Source organism: Perca flavescens, chromosome 14, assembly GCF_004354835.1.
Source record: "Perca flavescens isolate YP-PL-M2 chromosome 14, PFLA_1.0, whole genome shotgun sequence".
NCBI classification, from domain to species: Eukaryota; Metazoa; Chordata; class Actinopteri; order Perciformes; family Percidae; genus Perca; species Perca flavescens.
The window spans coordinates 21,328,167-21,346,244 of record NC_041344.1 but is presented as its reverse complement, the minus strand read 5'-3'; the positions used below and the strand labels follow the sequence as shown (position 1 = coordinate 21,346,244).

Sequence of the window (18,078 nt, the reverse complement as noted above, 5' to 3'; positions counted from 1 at the left end):
GGCAGACTGTTAAACTTATTTCATTAATTAACTTGCTATAAAGTGCACTATATCAACGACAGGGTCAAAGATAATGACATATATTTTAATGGGATTTCCATCGATGGAGCTATTAGTTGGCTGCCATTGTTCTATTGTGTATTCCATGACTTACTTGATTGATGCGGTGATAACACAAAGAAAGCTGAATTCCCCAAGTAGCTATAAAGAAAAAAATATAGAAAACAAAATGTAAATACAAGTTGTGTTTCTGACTTGTGATGTCTCAACACCGAGAAACTCCCCCATTTGATCAGAGTTCTTGTTGAGAGTGATTGATGTCTCCCACCATTGCGCGCTGTGGAGAGATGATCATTGAATCCAACGGCATAATAATGGCATCGCTGACAAGGAGTCTCACTCTCTCACGGTCGTACCTGGCTATTACCTGAACTGCACCTGTGGGCTTCGTCTTCTCTTGACATTTACACACGCAACAAAAAGCTCCAGACACGCGGGTGCGCGCATCACGAGCACTCTCCACCGACTAGGGATTGCATTGTGTTGAGTTGACCGGATAGCTCCTTGTTCATAGGCTCCTCAGCTTAAATGGGAGCACCATACACATTTGGACGACTTGCGCCTGCTCTTCAGTAACTTTGATGGGGACTTCGATATTAAGCAGGGAAAATGCCTGTGATGAAGGGATTATTAGCGCCACAGAACACGTTTCTGGACACAATAGCCACACGGTTCGATGGCACTCGTAAGTTTGCTTTAAATTATTTTTTAAACACTAGGATCTTTTTAGCATCTATATTAGCTTCTGGTTTAAGTTTTCGGCTTGCTTGTATCCTCTGGTTTGTAAGAAGCTTGACATTTCTTGGAGATCCTTGAGATCAAAACACCTGCAACAATCTAATAAAGCTGAGGGGCTCGATTTGTTTTCCTAATGCAAATGGCCTTACAATTAAATGTAGACATCAGGGCATCGGGTATTTCAGGCCCGTTTTATTTTTTCTCAGTTAGACTTTAACTTCAAGGTAACTCCAAATTGTTTCATGTCTCAGGGCCAGACAGAAAAGGAAAGCCGGACACGCAATTAGCAGGCAGAGTCTGTCGCTGTCCGCGGTACTGAAAGCTCAGCACCACAGACAGCGACAAAGGGTTAACTGGGCGCTCACGCAGGCTCCAAGCTTCACATCACACATTTGGACAACTTGCACACTAGTTGCAGCCTGTGTGTCGTATATTTGATGCACATATCTTTGAACACACATGAATACATCCAACTTGTCTGAGTTATCCACAGCTGATTTTGTTTTTCTGTGAAGTTAACCTTTATTATCTCTGCTCTTTGGCCCGACAAGTCCTGCAGTGGGTGCGATCTTCCTCCCGCCGGTCTGAAACCAGCAGTCGCATTTATCAAAATTAATTGGTCGGCGGCGGCATTACAGCAAGTCTTTCCCCGGGCTGAGTCACACACATTGAGGCATTTCTAAACGACAACTTTTGTCTGAACTCTCGCCACTTTATTTTAGTAGATGTCTTACTTCACAATGATCATTCTCTATTTCTCTTGGAAGAATTTTGGAAATCAGCTATGTTTTACAACTGACTTTAAGCTGAGCTGCCCTGCTCTCATTCTCCAGGCCTGTCTCTCTTTCTACTCAGTTTCAACCTATGTTCATGCTTTTAAGGGTTATCTTAGTGTATTTTGTTTGTTTAGGCAGCTACAGTATATGCACACCCTTGGGTTTGTATTTTTTCAGAGGTTCATCTTTGCTCTTCATTGCACTTCAGACAGTTCCTATAATGTATCAGTAGGCTTGCAACTAACGATTATTTTTATTACCAATATTTTCTCAATACATCAATTATTGGTTTGGTCTGCAGTAAAAAATGCCCATCACAGTTTCCTGTAGACCAGTGTTATGTCACTGTTATGTCAGGCTTTGTCCAACCAACAGTCCAAAACCTAAACATACACAGTGTATAGTTTTAAGAAAAGGAAAAGCTAAGCATTTGATTGATGATTACCATTTAATTGTTTGCCGATCAGCTAATTGATTACTGAACTAATAGTTGCAGCTTCATATATCAGTTTATCATAGTGTATCTACTTAGAGAGCGGTCGCTCCAGTACTGTATTTGAACCAGACTATAATATATTGTCTATTTGTCATAAACACAACTACACTACAACCTTTTTAGACACACTTCTGTCTGTGTAATATTAATACTTGCCACTTATTGCTAAAATCCTTATCATAGACATTAGTTATAATAATACATCCTGAATTTAAGGGCTCATTCCAAAACAAACTCACCTCCCGACCCCACTCACCCTACTCTTTGGGACATGCTCCATTTTGTCTGGTATGTTCATAGCACTCAGTGAGGCATTATAATAACCACAGACATCCATCCTTATTTCAGTACCCGTATCTGCAGGTTAAGCACCACTGTATGAGTAAGAGCAGGCTATATGTCAAGTGCCAACAAACATGCAGCTGCCTGGGTAGTAGATCTGTTATAACACAAGGGAATTGGAGTGGTATAGTATACAGCACAAATGGATTGTCCTTGAGCTGAGAAGTAGATGAAATGAACGTTGGATTTCAACTGAAAGATGGGGCAGACTAGAGGCAGTGGAGCTTGACTGGACAAATTAGGTCTGATGGCCTGGCCAGGAGCAAAGGGAAGTGCTGGTTCACTGCTATGTGATCCCCATTGACGTCATCCAAAGCCTGGGTGGGCAGGTCGGACTTGGAAACAATGTATGATAAATGGATTAAAGTGAAAGTAGGCAACTGTTTAACTTGATTTGTGCTCATTTACAGGTGGCCTTTGAAATTGACTCAACTTTTTCAGTGCTCACAAAGAGAGATATTTTCTTCTATGTTCACACCCAGGTTTATTTGAGGTGTCTCAGGCATAACCTAGTGGTAACTGGAAACCTTCGGGATACATTCAATTAACGGCTGAGAGAAGACAGCAAACAAAAAATAATTTAAATAGCTCAGATGAGAGTAAACATAAAAATGTTCATGGCTTTAAATAATTTCAACAGCATCCCACAGCTGACTTTATTTGGATCTCACAGCGCAGTTCATGACATTTCAAAGGGCCAACAGTGTTTGTGTGTTTCACTGTGGGTTTTGTCAACTTATTAGTTGACAGACACAAACACCTCTGATCACTGTGTAAGGATTGTTTGCCCTCAGTGTAACTGAAATAACAGAATCTATCTGTAGCTCTACACTGTGATGACTGTGTGAGAGTGCTGTAACACCTTCTGTCATCACTACAACAGTGTGCCATCCAGGTGACTAATCTCACCACCTGTCTGTCACTGGATCAGTGTTTAGTGGTGTGCTGCTCATTGCAATCACACATTATCATTTAGCCCATAGTATAGTATTTTGAAACGTATGTACATTAGGGCTGCAACTAATGATTATTTTCATTATCAATTGTTTTTCTAGATTAATCGTTTGGTCCCTAAAATGTCAGAAAACAGTAACAAAATAATAAAAAATTTCAAAACCAAGGTTCATTATTCAAAATGCTTGTTTTGTTTAATGAAAAGTCCCAATCCAAAGATATTAAGTTAAACATTATAAAAGGCCAAGAAAACCAGCAAATTTGCACAGCTGGAACCCTAAAAAGTGACTAAATAGTTGCACATTAATTAAGCAAACAACTAATAGTTGCAACTCTGCATACATTTTTTTGAGCAAAACAACATGAAATATATTACAATACATTCAATATGAACATCATGTTATTTTTCCTAAAATCAATTAATTTTAAATTACATAAACAAAAGGCAGACAGACTTCCTTAACACAGGAGACACTAAAAGTTTGTTGTTCAGAGAAAATAATAGGAACTTAATCAGTCAGCAGGAAAGAGGATATCAAGATAAAATAAGACTAAAACTTTTAGGTAATTCATTTTCTTCTACAAAAGTCTCCCAGTTTGTGCTGTGTGCTGCCCATCCTGTGCCACTCTTCCAGATTGCCATTTTCTAGCTCTCAGCACACACTAATTCCACCTCCACTAGGCAGGTAATTACTGTCACAATCACTGATGCCAAGACTTGGAACAGCTGTGTGTTGATCGATATGTTTAAAGTGTGTATGTGAATTAAAGAGTGTGTGTACTCAGCTGCCTCTGACTTTGAGCATAAGGGTAGTAAAGCAGAAGTTTCCTCACCACTGATTAACTTCCTTTAAATGCAGCACATCTAATTAAGCTGTTAAAAAGTGGCTGTGGCATTCCACATCATGATAACCACTTGCTGCCAGGTGAGTGTTTTAAAAACTCATCAAAGTTTTGCACATAATAGAAGAAGCCATCACTATCAGATGCTGCTGTCTCAGAAGAAGACCGAGGATATATTGTTGCTATCCCTATGGCTCAATCTCACCAGCAACCTTATGACCTGCACGAAGACCTAGGGAGCTAATTACTGAGTATGAAAGACCACAGACCACATGCTGACGCACATATGCTTCAATGAGGATTGTTAAAGTAAAGATAACCAGGGTTATTATTTGTTGGGAATAGCCAGGAATTCACAAGTCAAACAATGTCAAAAACATCAACAACTCTTTAATTTCCCATTAAAGAGTACAGTACTTAGTACATTGTTATTTTACAACCTGGCAATGCCAACTTGGGAGAAGACAGGTCGAATGTTGTCCTCAGCTAGAGAATGAAAAAAGTAATGAGTGCAGTTATGAGACTCTGAGAGTAATCAATCATCATTGACTGTAGTGCTGCAGGGTGCACAGGGGCTCTCACTTACTGGCAGTGGATTGGCACTGCTGTTCCCATTTTCTCCAAAGCCTACTTAATGTTGAGACTGTTTTATTTCGGGGTAAAAATAAACAAAGTATGGGTGTGTGAGTGCTGCATCCTTGTGAACAGTGTAGAATACAGAGGACCCCTTTTCCATGAAATCTTATCAAAGTCTTGCCCAGTTGCACCAGAAAGTAGCACAGTGAGTTCATTCACGCATCCTTGTGAAATAAGTGGTGCTAAAAGCTTGGTGACATAGAGTCTACTTACGGGGCTTCTTAAGCTATGGCTCGTGAGCTCATCGGTAACATCTAGCTATCCTGCTAGCCACAGCCAATTACTTCACCAAGCTAACTGGTTTACTACCAGCTAGCTACCAGTTGGCATGCTAGCTAGCTAGCTTGCACATTAACGGGACAAGAAGTCAACACTGTTTATTTGAAAGACATATCTAGCTAAATTGTTAGCAAGAATTGTTGCTGTTGCCTAGCAGCTGTGTTGTCACGACCAAACCACTTGAATGCTAAGCATTATGTGCACACGACATGCTGATGTCGTAATCATGAGCTCAAGTTCATTTAAAGGCTTTTTCTGAATATAGCTGCCAGCTCTTCCAGTGTATAGCTTACACTTAAAGAACAATGATGTGCCTCAACACAACATGTTTCAACTTATCAGAAAAAGGCTGTTTCCTACAACATCATCAGTTACATATCCCATTAAAAGTAACAAGATCCTCATCATCTACTTAAACAATCTCACTGTAAACCAACATGGCTAAAGGCATTGGCTTAGTGTGGAAAATGTAAATTTGTGTTCTGAATTAATGGCAACCCAGCATTATCTACTGGCTTTAACAAGGCTTTGACAAAGCATTATGTTAGGAGAATACAGCAACCACCATCAGTACTGACTCAGCAGGCAATGGATGTCCTCGTTGTAAGGTCATATACTCGGTTATTACTGTGCATTTACAGGAGCCGAGTCTGTTCCACCAAACTTCTGGGACGTCTGCATGAGTGCCTCCCTGTTATGTTCTGCCTTGTTAAATCGCCTAATTAGCAAAATTCCTCTCCTAATCACCGTCTCTAATGGACTGTCCAAAACGATTGACAAACGGGGTTTCGCCAGCGAAGTCCTGGCCAACTCGGCCATTTTTAGACTCAAATACTTTTTCAAATGACAGGATTGGGTTTTGTGAGAAAGGGAGAGGCTATGACCCAACATTTTGAGGAGGCAGAGAAGGGATAAGATAATGGAGAGTGAAAAAGATACCGATAAAGACAGGCAGATTAAAAAGAAGGGGAAAAGGTAGAGGGAGGCTGGCTTGCAAATTACAGGTATGTAATGACTGGTGTAATGTTTCAATTGGTGAGAGCCTGGGGGACTGTATGATAAAAAGCCACAGAAGTGATTAAGGCAGTTGATTTGGCTAATGATTTTCTGTCTTCAGTGTGAGAGGATTACCACTGTTTGAATGGCTGTGTTATTGTGCATGCATGTCCTCCATGTGTGTGCAAATGTATAAATGTGCTCAACACAAAATACCAATTAATTGATACCTACAATTTCTTGATACAGTGCAGTGACATCAATTTCATAACCCTATGTGTCGACTACATTCAGAATACAAGACAAACTACAGTTGTAACCTTGGTTGCTATGGTGTGTGTCAGTGGTTACTATGGCAACTCTAGAGTGACTTCTTTGTGGTTATATGACTGCTTTGTAGCAGTTTCTGAGAGGCTGGCATGAATTCTGGCAAAGGGGTGAGGAGGTCTTTCCATCCATCTCTCCACTTCTCTGCCAATTTATACCACACTCCATCTCCATCTTTCATCATTCCAACCTCTCATAGTGACTTTCAATTTTTCACATCACCCTATCCCCCTATGTCTCTTTCCCACACTCATCTGTCTGCCTCTGTATATTTCTCAGTCTCCCCTTCTCTTCCCCTTAACTGCCCACACTCCCCCATCTTTCACTTTCTCATCTACTTTGCCATCCATTTCCCCCTGTGCTGTGTCTCTCTGTTGGTTTCTGCTTCCTTCCCTCTCTCTCTCTATCTATGTCTCCATTACTTCCTTACACTTGCTCACCCATCATGTGAATTACTGTGCTGTAAATAGCTCAGGGGTTACTCTTGGGGGTGTCACGGTTCTGTCTAGGAGCCGGGGAATATGCATTCGGAGCATTTGTGAGTGTGTTTAAAACCAAAAATCTGGGACAAAGCAGTGTGTGGACAAGGTAACACACGCTCACCTCTTCCCCACTTTTCCATCTGTTTAGAAGGGTGTAGTGAAGGAATGTACCTGATGGAACACTTTTTGTCTTAGATTTTTGTGACCCACATAGTTATTGTAGAACTGACCTGCTGAGAAAGTAAACCCCAACAAGTCATCCAACATAAAACCACATAAGTTGTTTGTCATTTTCTTTGGGTGAGTTTTCCCCTGTTGTCTGTATGACTATCTGCAGCCATGCTATTAGCTCTGAGGCTGGACTTAGGCACAGCAATGCTTTGAGTAAAATGCCAAGATGCTCATAATGACAATGCTAACATTGTGATTGTTTGCAGGTGTAATGTTTACCATATTCATCAACTTATTTTAGCGTGTTGTTTGCCAGTTAGCACCTAACACAAAGTATAGCTGAGGCTGATGAGAAAATAATATGTTTTGCAGGTATTTGGTCATAAACCAAAGTATTGGAGAAAGGGAGATTTTTACGTGATGATGGCGTAGGAAAAGTCAGGGGATCGCCAGAGTTGTTAGGATTCATCCACTGGGAACCATTCATGTCAGCACGCAAATTTGAGCCCATCTGTAGTAGATGTGGCTATATTTGACTCAATGAGTGATTGTTTTGACCTTATGGTGGCACTAGATGAAACACCAGTGTTTCCGATTTATCCACTAGAGGCCAAATTTCATGGCAGTCCATCATAATAGTTTTCAAGATATTTCAGTCAAAATGTCAACAATGTCAACCTCTTGTAGCACTAGAGAAAGAGATTCGTCCTCTGTGTGCCATGAATGTCTGTACAAAATGTCATGTCAATGACAACCCACACATAGTTGTTATGATATGGTGGACCAACTGTCTGACAAACCAACAATATTACCATCCCTAGATCCATGCGGCAAACTAACTTGATTAAGATTAGGAAAACATTGTGGTCATACAATATACAGATGCTGACTGTTCGTAGAAGGCAGGATACCAACTGTGATGCCACAGCTGTCTTATGCTGGTGTTTTGGTATAATTACAGTTGGACATTCGTTCACCAACAATTACAATGCAGAACAGTTGACTTTGATTGCTTAAAAAGCTCTGAAGCCAATTCTCTCTCCATACTTCTTGCTCTCTTTCTTCTCTCCCTGCCCTCCCTTTTTCTTCACCCACCCTCCCTCTCTCTTTCTTTGTCTCTGTCTTTCCTTCTCCTACTCCTCATCTTGTGTCCCTGTGGGGTTTCTCCAGCAGCTGTCATGCAATAGTGTGAGCATGAGGGGAGATGATCTATGGGCTTCTACACCATAGCAATTAGCCAAAGAAATTCAGAATGGAGAGAGAGATAGAGAGAAATAGGAGCTGGTGAAGAGGTTGAGAGAGAGGAGAGAAGATCCAGAGTAAAAAAAAAAGGAACAAAAGAGAGAGACAAAGGGGAGGTGGTGGAGTGGGAGATGGTGAGATGAAATCTGAAAAGGACTCCGAAGGAGAGATGAGTCAGTCCTTTCCTTTAGCAGAGTTTTGGGTGCAGAGGGAAGATAGTGAAAGTAGACAGATGATGCTCTTGTAGGGGTGGTGGGGAAGAAGGTGAGCATGTGCTAAGAGTGATGGAAATAAATGGATTGGGAAAAAGAGGGATAGTCTTGTGGAATTCCAAGGGAAGGGAGGATATGAAGACTAATTAGGTGGAGAGATCCAAAATGGTAGGAGGGACATAAATAACAGCTGGGAAGGAAGGAAGGAAGGAAGGAAGGAAGGAAGGAAGGAAGGAAGGAGCAAGGGTAGGATTATTAGAGAGCAGGCGGTTGCAAGAAGGGGGGGTGTCATGCTGGCGCATTAGTAAAGGAGTAGGTGAAAGGAAATTAGGACAGTAGGAGGGAGGAGGAGAAATGAAAGGTAGGGAAAATGAAGGATGAGGAGAATTGGTGGAAAGGACAAAGTAAAAAAAGACAGTAAAGGTTAATGATGTTCTGTGTCAACCTACAGCAGTAGTAATGGCTATCGCACAAAACGAGATTACTAAATGACAAAGAAATAATCCTACAATTCATAAAGCTCCTTAAAACTTGGTTGCCAAAAGTCATTTCTCTAAAACATTAAATATGTACATGACAGTGTCTTTTGCTTGTGTCTCCATTTATACATTCAGCATACATTTGATAAGCGGTCCAATCTGCATCACAACAAAAAGATATAAACTAACATCACCTTGCATCTCCTGCATACATACATGCATATATACCGTACATTCAAACAATATACAGTACATCTCTCAATTCTATCAAAACAAAGTAATCCACTGTCAAAGACAGTATAGTGTGTATTTCCCTGTAAACATGCGTTTTCTGTCAACACCATCCTCTCGTGCACTGGGGAGCTGCCACCAGACAGGCTGCAGGCCTTTGCTCTGGGTCCCTGAGAGGACAGCAGTCCTGTCGGTTTCTCTCTTGCTTACCCCAAAGCTGAAGGGCCTCACGTCTGACAACTGGTCCCAATGCTGAACCCGCTCTGACCATCTGTCTGGGCCATGCAGTCAGGGTATTACTGCTGACATGACAGTCTCATTGTGTTTTTCTCTTTTATAAACGGTATCACTGTCACTGTGTGTTTTATTCATCTGTGTTGACTATGATTTCAAAAACATTGTTAAAGCATTACTCCAGTTTATGATCACTTGGGTTTTAGTTTCATAATTTAGTCATCATCATCATCATCACTCTTGGTGGTAATGGTAAGATTATACTGACCAAGTAAATTCCTGAGATGTGAGAAGCCAGCGACACTCACGCCAAAAAGGATTCAGATGGGACAAGAAACATGAGTGGAGAGGCAATGAGACCTCTAGGGTAGCCAAATTATTTAGAGGAGCAAAAGGAGGTAACTGTAAAATAATTACCCCAAATGTCCATCAACACTTTACAATAAGGTACACAAAAATATAGGTAGTTATTGAAGAACGAATGAGGAATGAATGTGTAATGAATGGTTAGTTAATGATTAGTTACTGATTGACTGTAATTCAAGCACTTATGATTAGTTACTGGTAAACAGACTGGTAGCTACTGTTAAATGAATGAGTAACAAATTGTTAGCTAATGATTAGTTAATGATTGACTGTTATTCAATCACTAATGATTAGTTACTGGTAAACAGAATGGTAGCTACTGTTAAATTAATGAGTAACGAATGGTTAGCTGATGATTAATTACTGGTAACGAAGCTCGTTATTCATTTAACAGTAGCTACCATTCTGTTTACCAGTAACTAATCATTTGTGCTTAAATCACAGTCAGTCAGTAACTAATCATTAACTAACCATTCGTTACTCATTCATTCATAATTCGTTCCTCATTCGTTCCTCAGTAACTACCTACATTTTTGTGTACCTTATTGTAAAGTGTTTCCATGTCCTACTGTATGTGTCCTACTGTATACTACTGTAGCAAATACCTGATATTATTTCTCTGAGCCATAGACCACTATTAATGTCCAAAAACAATTTTCTAAACAAAAACATATTTCTTGATTATGATGAACATGGGAACTGTAGTTTATTTTGAGTCAAGCCCACATACCTGCTGGAGTCAATTGTTGTTGCTGAATGGGATTATAAAAAAGAACATGTTGCTCATTCCTCTTGAGGGACACATACAAGGGTTTTGTTCTCTGCCGTTGTATTCCTTGTTCAAATCTAAGGTGGTTTCCTTCAACAAAGCCTGACGTACAACATAAAACAATTAAACATTGGGGTTGGTGGAAAAAGGAATTATTGATGCAGAAAATCTATTTATGTAATTGAAACAAGTCACTTTGCAAGATGTCTCAAGCTATGATTATAAACTAGCTCACGTCGCTTTGCATGTTTCTGTATACGGAGTGTGCGACTTCATGAGTGTGTGAGTCATTTATATACTGTGATTATGCTAATGTTTCCAAATGTATTGCATATCACTTGTTAGTGCTGCATGCCCCTTCAAATATGTGTGTGTGATTTGAGACTTGGGGGCTATAGTTTTAAGAGGTGCACACGCAAATACCCACATCTACATCCACGCACACTATAGAATCTGCCAAACCATATAGTCCACTGTCTTGTATGATGGGCATTGTACCGTTAACATTAGCTGTCTATCAGCACTGCTCAGCTCCACTGGCACTGTGGGTGTTTGTTTGTCTGGATGAGTGGGTGTGTTTGTGTGCCATAATAAATGGATTTAGGTATAAACAGCTGGCGCATTTCAACCGGGTATTTAGTGCTAGACACAAATAGTCTAATTAACTGTGATCGACTTCAGCACTAATGTAATTCTGTTTCACTGTCATCACTCCAGCACATTCCTCACTCATTCTTCACTCAGGTTCTGAGAAGAACAAATTTCTACCTAACACGTAACGTCTCTTTAATGTATCTCCTTACTAAGAGTAGTGTGAATTTGGGGTCAGTTTCTTGAGTAGATTCCATTGCTTTTCAGCTTGAAGTACTGTACAGTAAATTAGTCATTTATTGACGTAAATGACCTTCATGTTGCAGCCCACACAGGCCTTCATCTACCTGAGCTAAGGATCCAATCAGCCTGTGTATTGGTGCGTTAAAAGTCACATTTTAGCCCCAGTGGCCAGTGTGAGCAATTCAGTGAAACAGCCAGAGAGGCACCCCTTGACTAGCTGAATTTGCATTCATTTTTATTATCTAAAGTTTCAAAAAGTGGGTGGTTGAAGCTGAGAGAACAGTGGTCTCACAACCAGAGTGTTTGCGGTACAACATTCTAAATGAGCTGGCTAAAGTTGTCACAGTAGTCATAATGTCTGGCTGAAATAACAACAACATTAAAGCTCTTCCTGTCAATAATAATAACAATGGATAAAATGATCACGTATAAGGTGTCTCTCGTACTGACCAACCCACAGAGAATTACCACCCATCTCTGCTCTTCCCTGTAGTGTTCTAGCGTCTTTCAGCTCACTGCTTGGTTCACTCTCACCGCTTGCATCAACTTTCTTTTCAGCTGTATTGTGACAAGCGTCTGTTTCTAGCAAAAAGCTCTGATTAACCCACTTGCACCTGCTGAGCACTGACAAAGACAGAAAAAGTTTGTGGGTATTTAGCATTTAGCAAAAGAGCCAGATATTTTTCTCAGGAGTTGGTCAAGACCAAAAACAGAGCTAAAAGAGAATTAATATTGCACTTATGTTTGTCGGGTGACCAGGAACGTGATGATGTTAATGTTGCTCCATGTCTTGGTGATGTGAAAATACGCAACTGTCAACAGCCATTACACAACTTTGTTTGTTTTGTTTCTATACCACGTTGGTTATGCTAATTAATCTGCAGTTTTATGTTTGAGCACTGGGTGGAGCACTGCCTTTGGGAAGGCATATAGGTAATTAACAGCCAGGGATACATAGGTGTGTGGCTAAGGGGAAAAGCAGACAACTTTTCAACGTGTCAAGTTTGCACGTCATTGTTAGATTAGTGTGCAAAAGAAAATAAATGTGTCACAGCACCAAAATGCAGATAGATTGTGGACATTGATTATTGTCACGCAGAACAGGCATCCAAACAAGTTCTTCACTGGTCCCACCTCATTGGCCTAATGTAGGAGTTGGTAAAAAACTCAGCAACTATTATCTAAAATGCTCAGCTATGTTGTGTTTATAGCTTGTTGTGCTGCTCCCAGGTGGCCGAAACTTAATTATAACAGGTTTCATGCTAAGTCAATTAAAGTTTAAAAACACAACTTCTCTTGGTAATAATAATAACTGTTAACAGTGTTGCTTTGCCACATATTTGCAGTGCTATGGATCTGTGGTTGTCTATGGATTATTATTGGGACCGCCAAGGATTCTTGGAGGAGCAAAATAATGAATAGTTTAAAATTATAGTTTGGTCTGTGGAGAGTTTTACTATTTTTCATTCTTGCCTAGAGTCAGAAACACATTGGATGTTAGTGTTTTATGTCACTGCATTCAGTATGAAGATATGTTAAACAGGGAAGTATTGCCTTTATTTTAAAAGGAGCTGGGAATTGAGCTAAACTTGGCTGAACAAACTCACCGATATCTTCAACCCCGTACAACATCAAGAATAATGTAATTACCTCAGCTCCATGTCGTCCTCTCACCTCACCTTTTCTTCCCTTTACTACTGCAGACAGCAACTTCATCCTGGCCAATGCACAGATGTCGAAGGGCTTTCCCATCGTCTACTGCTCTGATGGCTTCTGTGAGCTTACAGGCTTCTCCCGGGCCGAGGTCATGCAGAAGAGCTGTGCATGTAAATTCCTGTACGGGCCAGAGACCAGTGAAAGCATCATCTTCAGCATTGACGAAGCCCTGGAGGAGCGAAAAGAGTTTAAAGATGAGATCATGTTCTACAAAAAGACAGGTAAACAGTGGAAAGCTAATTTTGCTTTTTGTTGCGTCTTAAGTTGTTGGTTCAATTGTTGTACTCCATTTATCGTTTTGTTGCTCTTTTGTGCTCATACCTCAACACTTTACCACCAAGCACACAGACTGTGTGCCTTCCTCCACTGTTTGCCAATTAAGTGTTGGAACCAAGACGAGAAGACAAGCACAGAAAGCCATTAAGAGGGTGCACAGTGATTACCATGTTGGACTTTGCATTTACATAAATGGATAGCAGATCTCTGTGGCTATTTCTGAAGACGCCACATTTAAATTGGCATAGATGGACCCATAGAAAGATGAAATAATGGCTGGATTAATGGATGTATAACTTTTTTGTATTGGTCTATTCTCATTAAAAGGTGATTTAACCAAGCAATCAGTCACATAAATCCTCCAGTTATCATTTAAAGCTGAGACACATTAAATTTTCATAGCTGTAAGCTAGTGACTCCTTAACCCTGTCTTCTTCGATTACACTGAGCCCAGAAGCTGGCCATGGTGCGGTAACAACTCACTTACAACTGATGTATCCGACCAACATAATTTTCAGTTTCAGATGCAGAGAAGTGGTCATTTGTGATGAAAAAAATATGTTTTTCACTGTGCCACTTCATCTACACTTTTCTGTTGCTACTTTTCATTAATATAGAAAGGGGAGAGCGTCACACTTTTCACACTGTCTAACATTTACTGAGCACCATACATCACAATGGTATATATGTCATACCAAATGAAAGAAGGAAGTCTTGGGAACATATTTTGTATTCATAACATTTTCATATCTTATCTCATTACGGAGTTGTATACTGTTGAATAGACACTTGTGACAATTTGCCCCATCTGCGGGAAAATTGTCACACTAGATTATCTAAAAAATAAGAACACAACTACTTATTTGTGAATATTGATTTAATTTTTTTAATTCAAACCAGAACTGAAAATATAAACAATCATGCCTAGAGAATCTGGAAAAACAATACACATTTCAATCAAAACACATTAAGTGGCAACTTTACTTTGAACTTTAAACTCCAACGTTCTCTGGCTTGCACATAGATTCATGATAACTGAATGGAATGCTGCAGATAACTTGCTTAACCTAACATGTTTACCCTCTGAAATAAACAGATGCCCTGTATTTGACTAATCAGACTCATCTTCAGAGTCACAATTCTGGCACACATAAATTGCCTGGCCTAAGGTGCAAGCATCATGGGCCCATTTGTTGCATTTTGCACATTTTACCCAGGTCTCTTTTGGACGACTGTTTGAAAATGGCTCCACACAGACGAGGCAGAAGCACTCTTCATCATCTGATGATGACTCTTGTATAATTTTTCTTCTTTTAGCTGCCTTGTTCTTCGTAGGTCCAGATTTTGACTCTGCCCCCTTGCTTCCCTTTGTTTTGAAACAACTTTTTGCTAGATTGAGGCTTATTCTTTTCTATTTCTAGTTGCTGCTTCACTGGCATGTCAGTAAGGATTGCTGATTTGCATCGTTTTCTTCCTTTGCTGGCTGGTCACATGTGACAATTTGCCCCAAAGTCATTAAGACAACTTGCCCCAAACTGACATGTGTGCTAATGTTGGCTTAATCTCAAGATTAACTCAACATATCACTTCAGCTAAAGATTCAAAAGACATATTATTGTCTCCTCTATTTTGTGCAAAATAATTATTGTTAACATTCATACCTAACAAAGTTGTATTGCATAAAATTTAAAGTGTGAATTTTTGACTTTTTAAGCCAAAAAATAAGAAAATTGTGCTAACCTCAGTGACCTTGACCACATGTGAACAGGAAGTTGACTATAGAAGAAGAAGTCATACAAAGTGGCTATTTGATTTTTGAGATATAGCCTTTAGTGGTGGAGTTATGAACAGTGTGACAACTTACCCATGTGACAACTTACCCCGCTCTCCCCTACTGTAGGTAGCTTGCTAGCTCTTGGAGCCCATTCTTACACATTAAGCTCTAATTGGTCAGTTGTTTCTCAAACTGGGGAAGCAGCTGTTAATAGGGAGAAAACACCTATCAGGCTATTGAACACCAGGAGCAGGAAGATCGTGTGGTACGATCCAAAGATCCAATACAGCTACTAAATGGACCTTGATGTGACATTTTGACAACATCTGAAAGGAATTTCTACTGTAGGCTCTTTTACAAAAATGCAAGTATCATGGTATGCATGTGATAGATGTTGTGTCACTTTCCTATGATTTTTCTTTGATTAATAAAGCAGATTTTGTAGATGAGTCAGTGCAGTTTGCATAGGCACACAGCTTCAGTAATACCACCACAGATGTAACTGTCTATGCCACTCTCTTGCTTTGAGGTCTTTTCTGTCATCCCCCCACATATTTACCTTTTCCTTCTGTTCTCTTTCAGTTTCCTCTTTCCTTTAGTTAACTTACTTCTCCCTCTGTCTCTGTCTTTTCACCGTTTCACGTTTGTGCCGATTTGTCTGTCTGTCTCCCATGCTTATCTTGCTTTTGTTTTGCCTCTGCCTTTTTATGTTGTCTCATCCCGCTCTTTCCGTCTGTCACAGCGGAGTCCCGAAAGTAAACTTAACTGATTGACTTGATTTGCCCTCCGTCTGTCAGCTAGAGAAAAGAGGAAGCTGCATGCTCGCAATCAGGAACGCTCTTTTTCTCGCTGTGATCTTGATAGTGCTGCCTTGTCTCGCAGGCATGCAGATATTCACACACACATACACACGCAGAGACAAAAACACTGTGATTGAGTCATCACCGGGCAGGAAAATTCAGTGAGTGGGAGTGATGGGAGGGAACTCCGTGGGAAATCCCTCTTAATCAGCAATTAATTTCTAGTCTGAATAGAAAGGAATGAGAGGTAGACCATGACCGCTCATTTGAAGACGTTCATCTTGACAAAATCTATGTACATAACAAGTTTTTGAGGTTAAAGGTGCTGAAATCGAAATACTGAGAAAAAGTGGTCTGAGATTGCCTCCATAAGGCTCTCACAGACCATTTCACAACTCGCCAAATACCGATACTTTGTCATGGCCGCCGGCGTTTAATACCGACGCACAAGGCACTCACATACACTAACATGCACTGACATGCACACATGGCCGTAATGACTATCCAAATAAATAACAGAGAAACTCAGATTAGAACACAGACAGACACAGAGGGAGTGTGACTTTATTCTCTGCTTTCTCTGCTCAGGACATCATTACTCCATCTCTTTACATAGCAAAATAGTTTACTGCTATATTAATGTTCTGAATGTAAAGTACAGCCCCTTTAAAGGTACATTTTGACAAGATGACAAAAATATTAGTTGACCTTTAAATAAGAAATTAATTGTATAATCAAACTATCAAAGAGAAAACAAGAAAAATACCCCTACGTTGAATATATTCCACCACAAAAAACATATACAAGTGACACTGTTGTGCATATGCCACAGCATGATGTGGATTGGACTGAATTTGATGTGATTATTTAATTAACATTAACAAGGCTAACACCTCTGAGTCACTCTAATGCTCAACATAATTTAGCTCCCCTTACATGAAAATCCTTGAAAGAAATTCAAAGTGAGTGCCAGAGGACAGGCCATGTTGTTACCCAAATTGAAAAGGTGTATTCTCTGTAAGGTGGCCCGTAAGGCTCAGCTCTATGTTGTCAGACTTAATTGTATTTTAGTGTGTTCCAATTCACAACGCTTTAGCAAAACGGTGTAGCGTGATATGCATCTTATTAGTACACCAGCGTTAGCAAATTAGCATTCATGTTAGTGTTAGGCTACATAACAAGTATGTGTGAGGCTGATGGGAATTTAGTTTCAATGGCACTAGATGAAAAGCAAGGGGAATGACCAAAGTTATCATCCTCTGTGGATCATACCGACGGTTGAGATTTAGTCTGAGTTACATTTGAGTTATTTTGGTAATATACACTTCCATTAATGCAGTCAATATAATTTGCTATGCTAGACGTTGCCTATTCACTGTACACATCCAGCAGACACGGAACAACATTAGCATTAATTTGAAGTTCATGGCCACTTGGAGAAATAAGTTTAACGTTCGCTCTCCTTATAGCTCTGTTTTGGTCTCCACCAACTCCCGAGAAGAACATCTGGCTCTTTAGCTTTTAGATGCTCCACTATTCTCACCAGCTAGTCACTTTCATTAGCTAGGTAGTGGAAATAAGGTTGACGAAAGTTTAAATTGTCTTTAAGATGTGAAAATGCTCTGTCGAGCAGAGGGGAACTGCAGTGTTTGGTGTTAATTACCTGTGCCTTCCTTACTATATGCAACCCCTTTCACATAAACATCGTCATTTAATCCATTGTTAATATAAAAAAAAACATGATTATAGTAGCTTTAAAGACTAACTGAAAAAGGGATGGCACATTTGTGTACATAATGGTATAATCTGTGGGCATTTTCCAAACCAAAACATCATCAGTTTCCTGTCATGTGATTTTGGTGACTCAAACTTAAAAAAGTAATACAGTAATAAGCACAAGCTGGTGCAGAAACATACATGCTGACCTGTAGTTCCTCTTAAAAGCAATCTATTTAGCAGGCAATTGGACCTCAGAGATGGGTTCATCGCTTGCTGTGCCTGCGGAACAGCGACTTGGTCTTTTTAAAGGCTCTGCTTCTCCCCAA

The 18,078-nt window shown here is 40.0% G+C and overlaps 1 protein-coding gene across 1 annotated transcript in view; it reads left to right on the top strand.

Moving 5' to 3' along the window:
* Positions 1-669: 669 nt before the first annotated feature.
* kcnh8 (potassium voltage-gated channel, subfamily H (eag-related), member 8) overlaps positions 670-18,078 on the top strand; it is a 51,685-nt gene continuing 34,276 nt past the window's right edge. The window contains exons 1-2 of the mRNA XM_028596871.1: positions 670-745; positions 13,171-13,404. Coding sequence (XP_028452672.1) covers positions 670-745; positions 13,171-13,404 — 310 coding nt within the window. The remainder of the gene's footprint in view (positions 746-13,170; positions 13,405-18,078) is intronic.